The sequence below is a fragment of the Typopeltis vanoorti genome, chromosome 9 (genome assembly GCF_054136105.1).
Source record: "Typopeltis vanoorti isolate ZY-2024b chromosome 9, IOZ_Tvanoo_1.0, whole genome shotgun sequence".
NCBI lineage: Eukaryota > Metazoa > Arthropoda > Arachnida > Uropygi > Thelyphonidae > Typopeltis > Typopeltis vanoorti.
This window is the reverse complement of record NC_143557.1, coordinates 28,276,777-28,297,720: the sequence shown is the minus strand read 5'-3', so window position 1 is coordinate 28,297,720 and position 20,944 is coordinate 28,276,777. Positions and strand designations below refer to the sequence as shown.

Sequence of the window (20,944 nt, the reverse complement as noted above, 5' to 3'; positions counted from 1 at the left end):
AATGTTGATATCAAAATATTCACGCGAAACTGTATTATGTATTTTTATAACGGTTATAATTATTTATTAAATAGATTACAAATGAATATAAAAGTTACCCTCCAGTTTCTTCTTGAGGAGCATATCGACACCGAACTGATCTACTTCTTTTACATTCACCTGTCTCGTTGTCTGGCTGCACTGTGTTAACATAAGGTGGTTCCTCTAAGAAAGTGACTTTTAAGTTAAATTTTTCCGGAACTCCTAAAGGACGTACTAGAGAACCTCCTGGCCAGACAATGTCATTAATATACAGTCCTTTGGCTGTCCATGTTCCTATCTTTAAAATAGAAAATAAAACATCAGAGACAACTCTGAAACACTTCACATTACAGCAAAACGTTTATATTTACTAGCCATTTCATAATATTACATTCTGATAGTTACTTCAAAATTTAATAATTATTGAATAATTAATAATGGCTTGAACTTCATAATTTTTAAATCATGAAATGAAATTAGTTACGAAATACAAATTATGAATGTAATTAAATAGAATGAATGAAGTGACGATTTCTTTAGTTTGAAAGACAAGGAATTAGAAAAAAAATACCAAGATTCATTTTGGTCTTTAAATTATAAAAAAGTTATGTACCCATCCTTAATTACTAGGAGAGGTTACACTTCCCTCCCCCTCTTGTACACACACACACACACACACACACACACACACACACACACACACACACACACACACACACACACACACACACACACACACACACACACGCACGCACGCACGCACGCACGCACACAAATTTCTGGAAAAAGTGTCAAAAATAAAGTTGCTTATCTAAATGTGTGAAACCAATAAAAGTTTCATATAGCTCCAGAAATATGCAGAAATTATGGATGACTTCGCTTTGTAGGAATAACATTTCTAAAAATCTTATATTATTTACCTCAATAAGAGGTAAGACATGAACGCAAAGTTTTCTACAACATTTTGAAAATATTAAGAGGAGTTATTATTAAGTTCGTATTTCATTAAACTCGTATAAGTAAATTTTAATATATCTTAAAACCATGGAATATTTAATCCATAAATTATGTCATTGCCATTGGTGAGCTGAGAGTAAGATAATCCAGAACTCTAGAGAGAGAGAGAGAGAGAAACTTTTATAAGTCACTTTTCGTCACCAGCAGGTGTCATTCTATTTATAATATACGAATTAAAGGTAAAAAGTATGCTTTTTTAAATAACAATGCACTATAATAAATTCTTGTCATTTGTTAATGGTGCATTCTTTATTATCGTTGGCATTTGTTTCTAAAATTTATTAGAATCATAATTAGGAATTCTCAAGATAACTGACTGATTCAAAATCTAACATTTGATTTGAAAATGCACTTTGAAATAATGCAAATAACAGAATTAAGTTAATATTGAATTTAAAAAAAGAAAAACTCCCTTCTATTTCCAGATCAATATTCTAACATCACACTTATGATCAGGCCTAGGAGAACAGTCTTAGTTTTGGCTCAGATGACTGGAATTATTAATCCTTTCTTGGAACATTGGACTTGTAAGAAAATGTGTATCCGGCAGCCGGCTGGAAAATAGTCTGAACATTTCTTAAAAATGCGCATTAAGCAGCAGTGGATGTTTCAAAACTTTTGATCCAGTATCTCTTGAACAACTATTCGAATCGACTAAGCATATTTAAACTGAAATATATAACTATAATTACTTTTCTTATTACAGTCTTAAAGTATCTTGAAAAAGTTCCTTGTTTAGTCAATAGTGGAGGACTTCTAATTATCTAATTCTTAGCTATCCGAGACAAAAGTAATATAAATTTCCGATCTTTCAAATAAATGAATGGAAATCATATTAAAAAGAAACAGATACATGGAAATATCTCCTTAACTGACATTTTACGCTATTTTGAACTTCTTCGTTGAAAACATTATTCTTTTAGTATAAAGTATTTCGAAGTAAATTTTATATATCCGTGAACCATCTGAAATGATCATTTAAAGTCTTTACTATTTAAATATATTTCATAAAGTGGGTGAGTCATGGCTCTTATTGTTGATCTACAGTTTGCAAAGAAACACTATAAATAAAATAATTCAACGTGCATTGCTGAAGAATATCTTGTCCATCATACTACAAGAAAGATGTTTAAATATTATAGCCGGTTCCAATATGAGTAGCCATAATAATAACAATAAGATGCAGACAAGAAAAAGTTTTAAGAAAAGCATTGCATCGCTATGAATACTCACGTAAAGAAATAAAGCTACTATTTGCTGATTGTGAATATATGAAACAAAAGAGACTCTGGCAATGCACCTAATATATGCAATAAGAATTCACAACCTTGAAAAACAAATGAACATTCATCGATTTGTCAAATCAGTTGCAAATAAGTGGGAATAGCATGTTGGGGATCTTCATAGCGCATTTGTTTATACACTGAAAAGAGGAAAAAAGCGCTTCCTTTTATTAAACTATTTCAGATGAGCAAAGCTCCACTGAAAACAAAAGATCTCACTTACAGCTCATGTTTCTGGGGAAAATGACATTTTTTTTAATTATAATTTCAAATTTTGAAAAACAAAAAAGGAAAACAAAAATGAAGCAAGTCTTTAAATAATGGGTACTTGCTCTTTGCTGATTCCTTATTTATTTTTTCATGTCTGAAATATTTTCAGAGGCAAAACGGATGGGTATTTGCTAAACACTGTAGAAAAAGAACAAAAATACATATGAGAAAATATGATAAAATTAATATGCATTTTTTTCATATTAATTTTTCAGTGGAAGTTATAGTTATGCTATACCAAATTGGGTAGTAAAATTTTAATTATCTCGCATGACTGGCAAACCGGCCTTGAGAACTCAACACTACTGATATATGATACACCGCGCGTAGGCTGACCACCTTATCCTCTGAAAGGTTTGAGGTCCGATGATTAATAAACCCTCGACACCGCAAGGGAAAAGGAAGACGAGATGAGATTAAGTATATATTATAATAAATATTATAACGTAAAGAATTTTAGCGATTTAATTGTTTTGTGCACATGCTTTACACATTCACTTGTTAGATCCTGAGTTGTCAAGAGTTACCGACTCTTACGCAGTACATCACAGGTTTTTGTCAGTTAGTTTACAATTGATACTCATGCACTACAGAAGCGTGTTTTCTTTATCGTTTGCGAAAATTTAGCCTTGTTTCTACATTTAGAACCATTCTTTACAGTTCAAAAGAAAATGATCAAAACAAAAACAGAAGTGATAATCAGCATGATTCCAATGAACACTGGGGAAATGAGTTTTTTCTTTATAGCAAATCCATCAGGAAAACTGCTGTGCATTGTTCATATATGTGAACAGATATATGAAAAAATTGGAATATGGAATGTAAGACGTCGGTCACCCCCTGCATTAGACATTTAACGAATCTACAAGCTGCTGACTATATACTATTATCATAGATTTACTGTGAACGGAATGGCATGTTTAATAAGAATCATGTGGTATTTGCTATTCGTGAAAAGTAAACTTAATTGGAAAAGGAATATTCACTGAGAATATTAGCAAAAAAATTGCAATCAACAGAGGAATATCACAAAAAATGAAAGACAACCAACTAAGCAAAATTACCAAAATTAGATCTGCTATCTTTCCATAATATTGGATCTCTTACGAAATTAAATGAGACAAGGGAAGCAAATGTTAAACTTGGAAGTATGAATATGAGAACATCTATGAAGAAGAAACGCTAATACTAGAAACGAATATCACAATGAAAATGCATAGCTATATCAAATGAACTGAAACAGGTGTCATTGTGGGCAAGAGACAAAACGTGGGTTATTATAATATGTTGGTTAGTGAACAGTGATATGAAAGCCCCTTTTCCCAGGTGGGGAAAACATTCAAATATGCATACTTCTTTACACTAAATGGAATTCAGTGCATTATACTTTTTTTTCTGATGAGCAAATGCACTGCTCATATGAAATTTAACAGATCACATTTGGAGCTGGGGGAATCATTCTGGTGGGATTTAAGACAGAGACAAGTTTTATGCACACCACAGTACTTGATCGCACGAAGGAAGACTTGCTTTCGAATCTCTAGTCGGCAACAAGAATAAATTTTTCTAAGCCTTTTTCGACCTGTTCCCGAGTTAATCGATCTCTGTCACGGGTAAGCAGATTTTTTCTCCCAGAAACTGTGGTTTTTCGTCCCGTAAACTCAAGAAAATCGACGGTAGAACCCACATTATTTCATACATTAAAAATATTGTGTTAGGGTTAGGGACCACGAGATGGTGACACTTGTTGAGCCATCTCTGCACTGCATACCGCTTAATTAATGATAGTCTTGGGCCAGCTATCTCTGATTGGGTACCTGTGGAGATTGAACTGTCCACTCAGTCTGCAAAAGTCAGATAAGGCTAAAACGGCCACGCCTACTCCCTATACGGGAATAAAAATGCGTTATCTGATTTTTTTAATATTTCATGCAAGAAGATATGGTGGCACTTTAAACCGAATTTATCACCACTTGGGGATATGAGGAGGGCCAGTTGTTCGCTGACGTGTTCAGAGAGAATGCGTGTTTGTTGTCTGTAGGTACCATCCTGTCGTCTGGAGAGGAATTGGTAAAGGAAGGGGGAAGATCAGAGAAGTGGGAAAGGTAAAGAGGTGATAGGCTGAGAGAGGTACGTGTTCGTTGTCCCCTAGGTATTTCCTCTCGTGTCTCGGGAGAATAGTTGGGTGAGTAGTTGTGTTAATGTTGTTTCTTTATGTTGTGGTTCAAGTCGGTATTAAATATCAAGTCTATCTATTATCAAGTCTCATGTTTTTGTAGGGAATGAGTTAGTTACTTTTTTTTCGTACATACATTCATGTTTAGTTATTTTAATACCCAGTTAGACTGAATTGATGTTTTGGTAAAACAAATATCATTTTTGGCTTTTGCATTTCTTGCGGAAGATGGTTTAATAAGTATAATCTTTTTGTGTGGTGGGAGAATAGTTGGGTTTTCATTTGCGCTAGAGTTTGTTCTTTATGTTTTGGTTTGAGTGAGTGTGTTGTTCTTTTGCTTTTTTTGAAAGGGATGGTTAATTATTTTTGTTTTTAAATATATTTTTCTTTGTTTATTTTAATGCTCAATTAGAACTGCACTGATGATTTGGATAAACAAACATCACTCTTGGGTTTTGCATTTCTTCCAAAAGATGGTTTAGTTCTTTCTAACTTTCATTGTTGTCTTGAAGATTTTTCTGCCTGTGGGATTGAATATTCAATTATAAGTTTTATATATTTTATTCACGATCAGATCCACTGGTTTTTAATTTCTTGAGTATTTAATGATTTTATATTGTAACATTGATGGCCGAACTTATGCAAGAAATTAAACAGTGGAAAATACAGAACTAAGTTCAAATTACAACAGGAAAAAAAAGGAAAACTAAACACACATTACAGGAACAAAAAAGCATGAAATAGACATTTTTCTACTCAATCTTCACACGGGAAGGTGAAGAGTAGTTACTTTTCGAATTGGGTATCCATTAACCTCTTCATAAAAAATATATCTAAAATAAACCATCTGGCGCAACAATGGAATTTCGTTTGCTGTGAAATTTTTAAAGTAAAATCACAAGCGAAATAGTTATAAAAAATGATTACAATAAAAAAGAGTCCTTTCAATTGTGTAGTAACCTACTAATCAGAAATATTGACTTTTTTGGAAAATAAAGTGCAATTCATTTTACTTATCAAAGTGAACAAATTAATGAGCACACACACACAAAAAAAAACAATTTATATTAATAGCTTGGAATAACGCTTTCTCCCCATATTGGAGAAGTTTTGCTTGTCCAAACATGTAGACAAAACTACATTAGCTGTTAAAAGATGATCCAAAGAGGGATAGTGCCATGTAAAGCAGCAGGTGGGTGATAAATTATTTCTACACAGCTATCCATGCAAGTGAAGTGACGTAGTTTTACTACTCTTTGCTCACTTTCAGAAATCTCCCTTTAGCTCAGTCGAGACGAGAGAGAGTGGAGGTACCCACCAATACGTCTACTACTAAAAGACATCCAAGGAAGTGCGAGTACATATGACAGAAAAGCAGGGATGAGAATTCACAAAGTATGCAAATATTATTCCTAATTGAAATTTGAAGTATACTTCTAAATAGTCAGTCACTGTAGTAGTTATGAAGAAGGATTTTGTGGAAAAGATACGCAGTATTTTATTACATTTTGTAACATGATAAATTAAGAACATGCAGTTTTGTTTTTTTAAACATCGATATATTCATGTAGCAATGATGCGTTTCTCTTCAGTAGAGCTAAAATAAAATTCAATGTGGGTATTATTTCCTAATTTTATACAAGGGAGAGAATCATTTTTTCACTCTCCTGCAATCATGTCTGTCTTGCTCAGTGGCGTCGGTGTGGTTTTTTATGGAAGTAATGTTTCATGGATTAAGTTTTGAGAGTCAATTTCAATATTTCCTTTTGCTCTTTTTGAATGTCTGAGTTTTCGTACTTGTGTAGGGTGAGTCAGAATTAATTCCCTTGATGAAAAGTTTTTTGAGTTTGTTTCTTGGTGGTCTTGGTTTTATTTTTTTAAAGATGTATTATTGTTTATTTTCGTTTAGAAAGTAGATTTGAAATAATAACAGCGTACATGTGACCATGAACTTTATTACTGCAGATATACTGAAGTAATTACAACAAAATGTGAATATCGTGCAGCGATATACCGAAGAAACAACAAATACCACTGCAGTCATACATAATTCTAATACTTGCACGATGTCAGTATGTATTATCTTCAAAATTGTTCATATTATAAGGAAAAGGTGAGAACTTTGTAATATTCAGTTTTTTTGTCAATTTAGTAAAGTTCTCATCGATAAAATAAATATTTGATTCTTACTTTTTATTTATTTATTTACTCTACTTAATTTAGAAGATGCATTTTCAAACTAAAACGTCACGACCTTGTAATTCATCTATACTATTTGCATATAAAATTACAACTTATTTTAATGCAAATCGGTGTCCAAACACAGATATTGATGACTGTAATGAGATATACTGCCACACATATATTATTTTATATTTCAAGTTGGAGAAAATCTGATTACATTCATAATCACACTACCTTGCTTCTGGTATATTCGTAATTCAAAGGAAGCACATATTTCTTGGAAAGTTAATGACTTTCCAAAAAAGTAGGTTTTTTTTTGTTTCCTCTTTGGAATTTTGAATTTCCTTAGCAACATTTACAAAGACACCCTCAGTACATTCTGCTGATTTTAAACATGACGAAACCTATAAAACATTAATCACACATTCAGCATTTTCATTTACACACCATATTAGTGCAATAATCTTTATTTTAAATAAAAATTGTGATTAACTTACCTTAACCCAATGTCTTTCGTTATCCAGATTGCTGATATCTAATTCAACAGACTTTAATGTTCCATCAGGATGGAATTCCACCTTCGACTTTTCTTGTTTTCTTTCAAAGTTCACATTCCTCAAATACCTGAGGATGGCATTGTTAAAATGAAAAGATCTCACGATTTTTATCCAGAAAGACTCCTAATTTATCTGTTAAATGTATAATTAATAAATCTTATATTTATCATTATGTAATAATTTTTACTATGTTAATCCCACATTTAATTCATTATGGATATATTTCCGACACATGATGTCTTCACTACGTAGTCATCATCTCATGAGATATGATTAATATACACTGCCCTATAAAACCTGTTACATAAATCAAACCCATGAAACTCTTATTTCATTAATATGAATTATTTATATGACTCTATTCGGTTAAGAATTAAAAGCTTACATATGCTAAAATTAAATATATAGCAATATTAATTCTAGGATGCCTATTACCGTTGCACTCTTAAACCCATGAAACTCTTATTTCATTAATATGAATTATTTATATGACTCTATTCGGTTAAGAATTAAAAGCTTACATATGCTAAAATTAAATATATAGCAATATTAATTCTAGGATGCCTATTACCGTTGCGATAATCAATTGCGATTGGGTGTACAGTATGTGTACGTGTTCAACATGATTGCATCATATGAGAAGAATTCAGAATATGACTGATAGGCCCAAGATCGCATCATGCAGGAGTTTAACTGAAAATATTGTCTATAACCTAAAGACATAAACTATCAAATCATGGTGGAATTTCAACCGCCAGCCTAACAAAGCTACCAACACGCTTGTATTTCATATCGATGAGGTCTTGATGAATGAAGGAATAATTCCAGAATATTCAGGTAAAGTTTATTTACTTATTGATTAATGTGTTTGATTTAAGGGAGATTTACTCATCTAGAGTGCACAAGGATTTATTTTTAACTAGTAAAAGAGAAGCTTTTGACAGAAACTATTTGGATCAATCATTTGGAGTCATTTCCAGTAATTATCTTCATTGGATGATCCATTCAAGCATACATTCAAGATTTTAAGTGCAGATGTAATTTGATTGTTAGCAGTTACAATTAAGTTACAATTAAGTGCAGCTGGTTTGTTAAATCTACAGCGTATGTAACTATGAAGCCAATTACTGTAGTAAACAGTTTTTTTTTTTTTTTTTGAGAGAGAGAGAATTCTCCAACTAAAAATGTAAGAATGAAAACAAATTTATTTGTTTCAAATTAACAACTAGTATTGTTTATTTATTTTTGTTTATTTCCATGAACGATTTTGTATAGTAATGAAAGAAAATCTCTGGTATACTGTGATAACAATGAATACTTATTTAGTATAAGTTAATATATGTATTAGTATTTTATAAAATTATAAAATACTAATATGTATTTTAATACTTATATTTAAATTTGTATATTCAACTTATACTTAATATGTATTTGAATATTTAGTTAGATTCATATGTACCTATTTGTGCTTATATAAATTTAGAGTTTCTTTAAGGAAAAAAATACGTTTTACTAATTAAATCATTGTAGTTAAAAGAGGGACAGAAGGAATGTAAAAACAAAAAAAAGTAAAATCAACGAATTTTGTTAGCCAAAAAATTACTTTCTTCAGGCTTATAAGACAAAACTTACAAAAAAGTGAAAGAAAAATGGTGCATGTCGAGATAGATTAAAAGAACTGGTCACAATATAATTTTTGAAATATTCAAGTATCATGTTGTAAATGGTAGGTTTGTAATAAGAGAGTAAAATTTTGTATAGCTGCATTTTTTTCAGATTTTCTATCAGAATATTGTCATCGACTTCACGTGTTAAAATACAATAACTTAAAAGAGACTAGAGTAAACGAGATGTAAACAATTGGATTATCTGAAAAGCAACTACCATACGTCATCGAAAGCAGACTTTCCTGTGCTATTCACGGTGTTTTATCTTCAATGTTTAAGGTTTTTTCCTTTTATTAAAACACCTGAATAAGGCTGTAAAAACCCAAAAGTAGTCGTTTTATACTATTAAACATTTTTCCTTTTTATTCGGTTTTTGTCATTCAATTCCTTTAAAAAAATAATATTAAAAAAATAAAAATAAAAAATATATATATATAATTTCTACACAGCTATCCATGCAAGTGAAGTGATGTAGTTTTACTACTCTGTGCTCACTTACAGAAATCTCCCGTTAGCTATGTTCAGACGAGAGAGAGCTTAGTGGCTGTGCGCTTCACAACCATATGCCTGGAGAAGTAGTATCCTAGGTTCGATTCCCGTTAGAGACGTGAAGAGCTGAAAGATCTTCCTCAGCCATAGCCAAGTTAGCCAGTCTTGGTTGTGGACAGTAGAGTTTTTCCCCCAGTTTATCCTGGGGGTTTTCATCCCACAGTCGGGCAAACCGGACCCGTGAACACACAGGATACAGCCATAGGATATAGTACGGCAAGGAATACAACGGGAAACCACCTTGCTCATAGTCACTTCCCTAGTATGGTAGCATAGCTTCCCTTTCCATCCGTATGGATTAAAGGAAATTAATCATCATATATATATATTTTTTTTAATTAAAAACTTGAATAAAATAAGATAAACGAAAGAATTCACTTACTGTAAAGCAAAGTTGCTCGACTTGCTAACAATTTCGATATGGTTAACGAGTATATAGAGACGTTTATTTCAAAATACGTATAAAGTCAAGCATCAAAGACACATGAGTATGCTTTCAGGCTTTTGCAATTGTCTAACACTCTCACATTCGCACATCAGCAAGACTCCCATTTGTTCATTGCAATTCTAATTTCTTACCATACACTTGCATAATAATGCATATAGAAAAGCAACCTGTAAATTCTGAATACCAGGCTTATTAAATAAGCGTCCATACAATATAAACAACATAATATCATATGCTGTCCTAAAAGAGAGCTATATGGTCCTTTCATTCAACACCCAGCATGGTGCTGAATAAAACAATGCTTGATATTAAAGTAGCCCAATTCTATAAAAACTATTAGTATACTCGAATGGCACCTAAAACATCTTCATATTACCCAAACATTGGCTTCGAAAGATAATAAAATAAACATTATATGTCTTGGTAAGTTTATTGTACTTACTATATGAATATAGATATGTAACGTATACATATATGAAATGTATTGGTATATACAATATAAATGTGTATGAATATGCAGTATACGTAAAGTTATCAACTAACCTCATAATATTACTATTTAAAACGTAAGAACATAAGAATATTATGATATAATATACTAAAATATAACGTGATAATATTGCTATGTAAAATGAAAATATAATGTAAAAAAATGTTATTATAAATTATGCAAACAGTATGTTTGTATAATATCGATGCCAATGTTGTATGAAAAAGGAATATAATTATATAAGTAAAGTGAATGTTATATCCAGCATTATTTCGAAGCCGAATATAGAAACTATGCAAATTTCTTAAAAATAAGTTAACCAGAGAGCTTACAGGATACAATCACTAGCATTCACGTGTTGCCTTAGCAGAAACTACTTAGAAAACATAGGTGTTTCCCAATCGTCTATAATAGTAGTCCGGTCATTGTGAAGAAGATTAAGATCAAGAAAAGATAAGGATTCATGATATCATGAGTATGGAATGTTTGGAATTTTGCTGGGGGCCACATCTGCCAGTGACGTTACATTCTGTGTTTTGATTTGTGTATGGAATTCTGGGTAATTGTTCACATATGGAATTGTGAGTGATGGTTAGAGATAAGACAGAGTATGGAATCCTTGGAATTTCCCTGAGGGACACATGTCAGTGACATCACGTTGCATGTCACGTTCACATATCGAATTCCAGGTAATGGTTAGAGTATGGAATTCTGACAAGATTGAGTTGTAGTAAGATAAATATTAGATAAGTGATGTCCCATTGTGTGTTTGGTTTGACTTTGTACTTGTGGGTAATGGTCAGAGCATGGAATTCTGGGATGTGGCTGTGTTTGTCATTCACATGAGATGAGTTTTTTGTTTGCATGTCGTATTATGGGTAATGATTAGAGATTGAAATTCTGGAAGGATATTTGGTCAAGTGTTGGAGTGTTTGGCTCGATTGTGGAACTATGGGGAACTGTTTGTCAATATTGGATGAAAACCGATTATTATTTTAGAAGATACGTACATTGTGATGGGATTATTCAGGACCACTTGGGAAAAGTTAATCAGGAAGTGGTCTGATATCCTCGCCTACTTGCAAAGAAGAGTAGACTATGAATTAGACTTCCGATACTGTTATATTCTCAAATGCCATGATAGTGAACTAATTGTCGATGATAAAGGAGCTGGTGGAAGTAACTTTTTCTCTGTTAATTGTGAAGAAGCTGAGGGAATTTCACCAAAAATCTACTACTTTGATAATCATTTACTATTTTTGGAAACTGAATTACCATGTATTTACATAATGGGAAAAATTATCGCTAACCATCTACATTCCTCAATGGTAACATTAGACCATCAAGATTATATTCAATTCGATGAAGATTCTATATTTTGGGACATTTACGAACATTATACAAAGACTGCTTGTGTGTATCTCATGACAAAGGAACACATGAAAAGTTTAGGGAATCAGAGTGTCATATCTAGGCTAACATCTTATCAGATGTATGGAGCTGCATTTTCTATGGTGTCCGATCTTAAGAATCTTTTGTGTGACCAGATAATTTGATGTAATGTAATCAAGAAACAGTAAGTAATGCACATTTTCTTTATTGAAACTCATTGGAAAATGTTCAGTGTGTAAATTAATCTTGTGAAATATTTGTAGGTAATTATATGTTCGAATTTTTCTCTGTGAATATAGTTATAAATAATATTTCAGCAAAATAAAATGTGCATTTGTAAACTTAAATGAACAAAAGTTTTGTGTTGTTGATGTGTTTTTCACAGTGAAATTTTTCTCAGTTATTCTGTTTAGAACTTGATATATAAAACCATAACTTTATATCTTAATGCAATTCTGTTTAATTATTGTAAAAAATCAAAAACAATTAATTAGAGAATTATTAGTTACTTTCGTAAAAAGTAATGAACTTTTAAGGCCTAGAAAACTACATCTTCACAAAGACTATATATGTAAAAATCGGTGACAAAAATTTCTTTAAGCAGAATCATTAACAGATCATAATACATCATAACACAAGAAAAGTAAATCTAAAAAAATAAATAAATAATATCACTCTGGTGAAATTAATGCCTGGAATTGGAAAAACTGGGGAAAGCTGTTATGCTGTTATTAATTATTTTAAAAAATTGTCTAATGATACATATTAACATTGTTTGTGTTATCTGTAAACATATTGTCCATATACTGAAAAACAGAACTGATAATCTCAATTACAATGTTGGTGTCATTAGCATTACAGAAGGACCACAAATAAACATCAAAAGGGAGGATATGAGTCATGATTAGACACCGTTCACTTTTGCACTCACTTTAAGGTTTTAAATGTTTGGAACTTTTTAACATAGAAATTAACAAAGTATACTACAGAGCTAACATTCATTTGAAATAATAAGAAATAACTATTAATTGTGCTGCAAAAGAAGTTTCTAATAAGAAAATGCTAATGCAGAGTCCAAACCTTGTTTGTCTCATATTCTTTAGTTAAACTTACTAAAGTTAAAGACAGATACGACATTTTTGAAAAAAAATTAAATTAAATTAAATTGAATTTCAACTACAGAAATTTTATTTAATCTAATATCCTTTGAAGCACAAGGAATCGGAGGTAAAATTAATAGCCAGAATAAACAACAAGTTCTTCCCAACAATTTTGCAAGCAAAAGCAATTTCTGTATGTCAATTAATTAGACATAAAGAAGTAGATTTTGAAAAGCATATTTTGAATTTTTAAAGTAAAATAGAGAAAACCAACCAAGAAAATTGAAAAAAAAATATAGAGAAGCATATCGAAAGCCCATATTGGGTGATGCAAATTTACAGGTTGGGTATTCCAAATGATGAAAACAATATGGGTGTGAATGTCAAAAGTTTGAAAAGCTCATGAATTTCTTGTTTGCTGTGATCAAAAATATTTATTTGAAAGTAAAAATTTTATTTTTGTTTATGCTCGACATTGATGTCGCATATCGTTTTCAAGAAATATGGTAACTCTACTTTCAGACACTTGTTAAGTTTAAGTCTTAATTTCTGTTTAGTTATCAATGTGAAAAAAAAATACGAGTGCAAAAAGCAGTTTCAGTATGTCAATGAAATATACATAAAAAGCAGATTATTTTGAAAAGCATACTTTGAATTTTTTTGAGAAATCTATCTATTATTAAGAAATGTGGGAAAGCAGGCTAAAAGCTACAGAGCAGTTTTCATGAATACAGTGAAGTCAGGATTTTGAGCTTCAGTGGTCATATGCTGATGCATTCTCAGAATTTGTTAATTCCACATCTCGACTTCGGAAAAATCAATTGTTGAAATACACAACTCTTTGCTGAGGTTTCACTTATAAAAATACTACTGCAAGGTTTAAAGTAAAATAGAGAAAAACAACCAATCTAGTTGAAAAAAATATATAGAAGTATATACAGGGTGTTCCAAAATTCACGCAAGAAGTAATTTTGATAGAAAACACAGGTTTTTAATTAAAAATTGCAATTTCTTATTGATTCATAAAGTATACAGTATAGGGTTGCATGGAGTAGCATACAGGTAAATGGCCTCCATGGCTTTGCTGGCACATATGCACTCCTTTGTCGAAATTTTCCATGATTCTTTTGCATAAATGTGGCTGAATTTCGTTGATCCAGCGCTCAATTTCCTCCTTCAAGGTGTGGGCTTGTTGGCATAAATCTTAGACTTCAAAAAACCCCAAAGAAAAAAGTCCAACAGCGTTAAGTCACATGATCTGAGCGGCCAGTTCTGATCACCAAAACGGGAAATTACATGACCAGGAAATGACTCATGCAGTAATTGAATTGTTTCTCAGGCTGTATGGCATGTGGCACCGTCTTGTTGAAATCACATGTCGTGCACATCCATATCTTGCAATTTAGGCACAAAAAACTGGATTATAATGTCGCGATAGCGAGCACCATTAACTGTTATTGCCTTACCAGCAGCATTTTCGAAGAAGAATGGACCGATGGTGCATCCAGCCCAAAATTCGCACCAGCCAGTGACACGTTGTGGATGCATTTGTTTCTCAACAATCACTCGTGGATTTTCTGAACCCCAAATGCGACAATTTTGTCGATTAACGAAGCCATCAAGATGAAAATGAGCCTCATCGCGGAAGATGATTTTTCGAAAAATAATCATCCACTTGTTGTTGTTCCATAATCCATTCAACGAACTCTCTTCGCTGTGTGTGGTCATTTTTAATAACCCTGAACTGTCAGCTGTCACGCTGTCTTTTTTTTCTCGTTGGCAACACTTTACCGCACAAATGGCGTTAAATTTAAATATTGCGTGAATTTTGGGACACCCTGTAGAAAGCCCGCATCGAGTGATGCAAATTTTTGGGTACAGTATTCCAAATGATGAAAACCATATGGGTGTCAATGTCAAAATTTTGAAAAGTTGATGAATTTCTTGCTTGCCATGATCGTAAATATTTATTTGAAGGTAAACATTTTATTTTCTTTACAATTATTTTTTTTTATGGTCGACATTGATTTCGCATATTGTTTTTAAGAAATATGGTATCCCTACTTTAAGACACTTGTTAAGTTTATAGTCTTAATTTCTGTTTAGTGAAAAATGTGAAAAAAATTTACCAGTGTAAATTATGAAGTCTTAGTGCAATCTGTCAGACCACCGTGTGAAAATTAACAGAAGGGGATAGTGGAAACTTTACATCCAATGCTTGTTTGTCTCATTTCCATACAGTCAACACTTTCTAAAGCAAAAGAAAAATATGATAGTCTAAAGTATAATCTTTGGAAGTTGTAACAGAGGAATTAAGTTGAAATTGTAGTACCAGACCTGATATTTAGTTTTTTAACTCAAATAAATAGTTATTTATTTGAGTTAAAAAAATCACTACTGTGAAATTAATGCCGGGAAAGGGAAAAAACCATAATACCGCACTCGAACAAAAAAACAAACTCATCTCACTTGTCAGGATTACATACTCTAATCATCACCCAGAATTCCACACACAGGAAGACGCACATACCCACAACAATAACGTACCTTTTTCACTTCAACTCAATGATGTCACATTGAACAGAAACCTATAAGGAAAAATAATCACGTGCCTTTTCAGTTTTGATTTTACTGATTTTACTGATTACATGCCTTTTGATTTACTGCTATTCGTTCTTTCAGGCTGCAGATTGTCTTTGTGTGCGTGTGTGTGAGTGGTGCTGTACTATACTGTTTGATGTATCCTGTAACGTAAAAAAAAGGAGTGAACCCAAAACCCTTTGGAATTTTTCTTTCTTCAGGAAAATTACAAGAGATCCAAATCCTGTGAAATATTTCTAGGTAATAACATGTTTTAATTTTTCATTGTGAATATACTTGTAAATAATATCTCATTCAAATAAATATGCATTTGTAAACTTAAATGATCAATTAAGGTATTGTTGATGTGTTCTCCATATTTAAAAAATATTTATTCTGCTAAGAATTAGTAATAAAGGTAACATTAATTAGTTTTAGAAAATGTGATCATGAAAGAAAAAAATGTATGTTTGAGGGAGATATGGGGACCACCACTAATAGTCTGTAATTAATTATTTTAGAAAATGTCTAACTACAACCTATTCACAACAAAAACGTGAAAGGAAAAAAACAGTAAAACTGGGATTCTGGTAATTAATTATTTTAAAAATGTGAACATGAAAGAAAAAAAAATATGTGTGTGTTTTTGATTGGGGGTGAGGGGAACACCTCTGATATCCAGCAATTAATTATTTTAGAAAATGTAAACATGAAAGGAAAAAGTGTTTGTGTGTCTGTTTGAAGGGGGAGGGGGACACTATTGATATCCAATAGTTAATTATTTTAGAAAATATAAACATGAAAGAAAAAAATTAGGGGGGGACACCAGTGATAGCCAGTAACTGATTATTTTAGAAAATGTCTACTGGTATATTGACAAATATTTTCCCACAGTCCCACATTTGCGCCAAACACCCTAACATTTGGCCAAATATCCTCCCAGAATTTCAATCTCTAATCCCATAATACCACATGTGAACAAAAAGCTATCTCATATCAATGACAAATGCAGCCACATCCCAGAATTCCATACACGAACCAAAGCACACAACGTGATCACTGACACATGTGTCCCCAAGGGAAATTCCAAGGATTCCACACTCGATCTTATTTCTAACCACACCCACAATTCTATACGCGAACAATTATCCAGAATTCCATACATTAACCAAAAGGCACAACGTGATGTCACTCGCATATGTTCCCCCAGCATAATTCCAAGCATTTGATACTCATGATGTCACTGATCTTAGCAAACAATGACCTCACGAATCATTATCTTATCTTGATCTTGATCGTGTTCAGAGTATTCCACCAATCACGGCATGAATCCTTATCTTGTTCTTGATCTTATTCAAAGTGTATGACCAGTCACGGCACGAATTCTTCGCTTATCTTGATCTTTGAGTTTTTAATGGCACTTGTGACATAATGATTAGAAATATATACACGTTTGCACAAGAATAATGTTTAATTTGCAAAATATTTCGGTCCAAATATCACAGACCATCTTCAGTAGCTACATAGAATAGTTTTAAAAAACAAAGTGTATTACGAACAATTGATTATTCACACATAGAGCGAGCCGTGTGATGTCATAAGTATTAGAAGAGTAAACATTTTAAAGTCATAATTAAAGAAATTAATTCGTAAATTCATATAATAATCTTAAATAACATTATACTGATATAGGGAATTTACAAAAAAAAATTAAGTTGGAAAAAATTAATTTGGGAAAGTTTAATCCTGATTAAACTTTCCCAAATTTTTGATATAGATATACAGTCATTACGATTCAAGTTAGGACGTTGAAGTAAGGCCTCCACACTATCTTTAAATAAACGTTCACATTTGTAACGACATCTGTGTTGGAGGAGAGTCTTGGACCAAAGGATGTTGTGGCTTGTTTCTAATCCATGCTGATCTAATCCAGATTTCCCAGGTTTGTTGTGTTGAATTGATGAATACTTTTTTCTATAGAACATCCAGTTTGTCCAAAGTAGGAAAGATTACAATTACAAGGAACTTGATACACATCAGGTAGAGAGAGGTTTGATCGCTTATCTTTAGATGAAGGAAAATGTGGATAATTTGTTAATAGGTGTATAAGTGGCTGTTAAATCATATTTCTTCAGAATTCTTGAAATTTGTTCTGAAATCCCAGAAATCTAAGGAATTGGAACTCGACGTATTGAATCTTTGCTGTTCTCTGTTAGATTATAAGAATCGAAAAGATGTTGTTTACTCTTTTCGGAGAAGCCATTTTGTTTCATGTGATGTTTGATAGTCGAAAGATCTTTCTGTAATAGAGGTTGATCAGTTATTTTTGGCTCGTCGGATTAAACATTTTATGATTCCTGTTTTTTGACAAGGATGATGAGCAGATTCTTTTTGAATATAACGACCTGTGAAAGTTGGTTTCCTGTAAACTGTTGTTGTAAGAATACCAGAAGGTGAACGGATGAGAAGGACGTCTAAAAAGAATAATCTAAAAAGGATAATAAAAAAGGAAAATTACCATGGAAATTGAAAAAGACAACAAGTTATCTTTTTCAATTTCCATGGTAATCTTTATACGAGGATGTAAGGAATTGATACTGCTTAAAAAGGAAGGTAAGGAGTCTCTGTTGTGAGGCCATGCAGCAAAGATGTCGTCTATATATCTAACCCAAAAGGATGGATGAGGGAATACAAATGAGAACAGGACTTCTTCTAGATGTTCTAAATAAAAGTTGGCAAGAGCAGTAGAGAGTGGACTTCCATGGCTGTTCCTTCCTCTTGGTTGTAAAATTTGTTTTGACATAAGAAATATCCAGAGTGCATTACGAAATCAAATAATCTTATAATATCTTGTGGGAAGATGTCAGCAAGTAATTCTAAAGTCTCTTTGAGAGGTACATTCGTATATAAAGATTCTATATCAAAGATAACCATAAGATCTGTAGGTTGTCAAGTGATGTTTTTCAATTTATTTAAGAAATCAGAAGAGTTTTTCAAAAAAGAGAATGAGTTGCCAATGTGTGATTTCAATACTTTAGATAGATATTTGCCTATGCGATAAGTAGGAGAATCAATAAATCCACTATAGGGCGAAGAGGAATATCTGTCTTGTGTATTTTTGGTAGACCATAAAACCTGGGAGGCCTTGCAAAATGAGTTTTTTGTCTTTCAATAGTGTCTACATCCAAACTCATGACCTCATCTAGCATGGAATTTAATATCTTCAGTTGTCTGTTGGTTGGATCGTTATTGAGTTTTTGGTATGTTGAGCGATCTCGAAGTAAAAGGGAAAGTTTTCTTCTATAGGTTGAATAGTCCATAATTACTGTCACTTTCCCCTTGTCAGCTTTAGTAATGATGAGGTGACTATTGTTTCTTAAGGAATGCATAGCTCAGCATGGATTAGAAACAAGCCAAAACATATTTTGGTCCAAGACTCTCCTCCTACAAACAGATGTCACTACAAATTTGAACATTTATTTACAGAAAGTGTGGAAGCCTTATTTCAACGTTTTACTTGAATCATAATGTCTGTATATCTATATCAAAAATTTGGGAAAGTTTAATCAGGATAACTCAATAATTTTTTTTTTGTAAATTTCCTATATTGGTCTAATGTTATTTAAGAATAATACATGAATTTCTGAATTAATATCTTTAATTATGACTTTAAAAATGTTTACTCTTCTAATACCTAGCGATATAACATCACGCTGCTCGTTCTATGTGTTAATGATCAATTGTTCGTATTCTACTTTGTTTTATAAAACTATTCCTATGTATCTACTGAAGACGGTCTGTAATATTCAGACCGAAATATTTGGCAAGTTAAACATTATTCTTGTGCAAACCTGTATATATTTCTTATCTTGAACTTGATCTTGTTCAGAGTGAACAGACCACTACTCAATATATATATTTGCTTTCTCTTAGTCAAATTTGATAAACAGCTGTCAGGCTAGTTTCACTGGCCCGAGAGCTGTTTCTAACTGGTTGGTTTTCCTCATAGACCAGGCACTTTATAAGTAAAGTGCCTCTTTAAATATTAGGCGATATCCCAGACTACTTTCTATGAGTAAACGAAGAATCGTCCAACGCAGCGTTGGCTCCACTCAGTGAGCAGAACAGCTCATATTCCAGGGTAAAGCACCCCCCTGATACAGTCCCAATAGAGACCCTGCCAGAAAATGCCAATCACCCAGAGACCCAAGGCAAAATTCTCCACTCACTCCACCAAAATCTTAAGTTCCCCCCTCAGCCAGAGCCCGATCCGGAAGAAGTAAATTGGGTTATATAAGTAAAGTCCTTTCTAAAAATTAGGGGATCCCCAGATCACTCTAAACAAGTGACCGAATGATCATCCAATGCAGTGTTGGTTTCACTCAGTCAAAGGCTCACCCTACCAGTAAGCAGAACCGCTCATATTATAAGGAAAAAGCATCACTGACTAGGCCCACATATAGGCCATCAGAAAGCACCAATGCTGGATACTCAAAATGCTTTCCTATTGTGTAAGTAATGAGCTTCTCTAAAAATGCTGCTATCCCTCATGCCACTCCCTAAGAGTGTACAAAGATTCGTCCAACTCCGAGTTCATTCCACTCATTGTCAGGCTCACCCTAACACTGAGCAGAACTACTTTATATTACAGGCACTATGACAGAAAACATCCCCAGAAATGATGAAATTGCTCTCTTAATGCAAAACTCTCTACTCACTTCCCTGTAATATTAAGCCCCCTCTGGGGAGCCAGATCGGAAGACACTGTATAAGTAAACGCCACTCTAAAAATTAGGCGATCCCCGAGACCACTCCAAATTAGTGACCGAAAGACCGTCCAAATCAGCAATGGTTCCACTCAGTGACAGGCTCAATCTACTACTGAGCAAAATCTCTTCAAAAGCATTCAGTGACAAGGTCCCTGACAGAAACCATACAGGAAAACATCAAACATGGAGACTCAAATTATTACCTTAAGGGAAACCTTAAGAGAGCAACATCTCTCGTTGAGTTCTGAGGAATATGAAATGTAAGAGAAATGTGCATTTTAAGTAGTCTTTAGTGTGGACTCCTTAAAAGACATAGGCACTACACAAGGGTGTATATATTTGCCTTTTATTAGTGCATCAAAGTTTCTGGCTGGTATCTGAAGAAACCCAACCATTTTGAAACAGATTGGTTCTCTTCATGCCAATGAAGCTTTAACGAAA

At 32.7% G+C, this 20,944-nt stretch overlaps 1 protein-coding gene across 1 annotated transcript in view; it reads right to left on the bottom strand.

Annotated features, from left to right (window-relative positions):
• Positions 1 to 20,944, bottom strand: part of LOC150102940 (glutamate receptor ionotropic, NMDA 2B-like) — a 275,940-nt gene that overhangs the window by 176,957 nt on the left and 78,039 nt on the right. Inside the window, exons 6-7 of the mRNA XM_090398014.1 lie at positions 7,449 to 7,575; positions 99 to 319 (exon numbers count right to left, since the gene is read on the bottom strand). Of these exons, the coding sequence (XP_090254140.1) occupies positions 99 to 319; positions 7,449 to 7,575 (348 nt within the window). The remainder of the gene's footprint in view (positions 1 to 98; positions 320 to 7,448; positions 7,576 to 20,944) is intronic.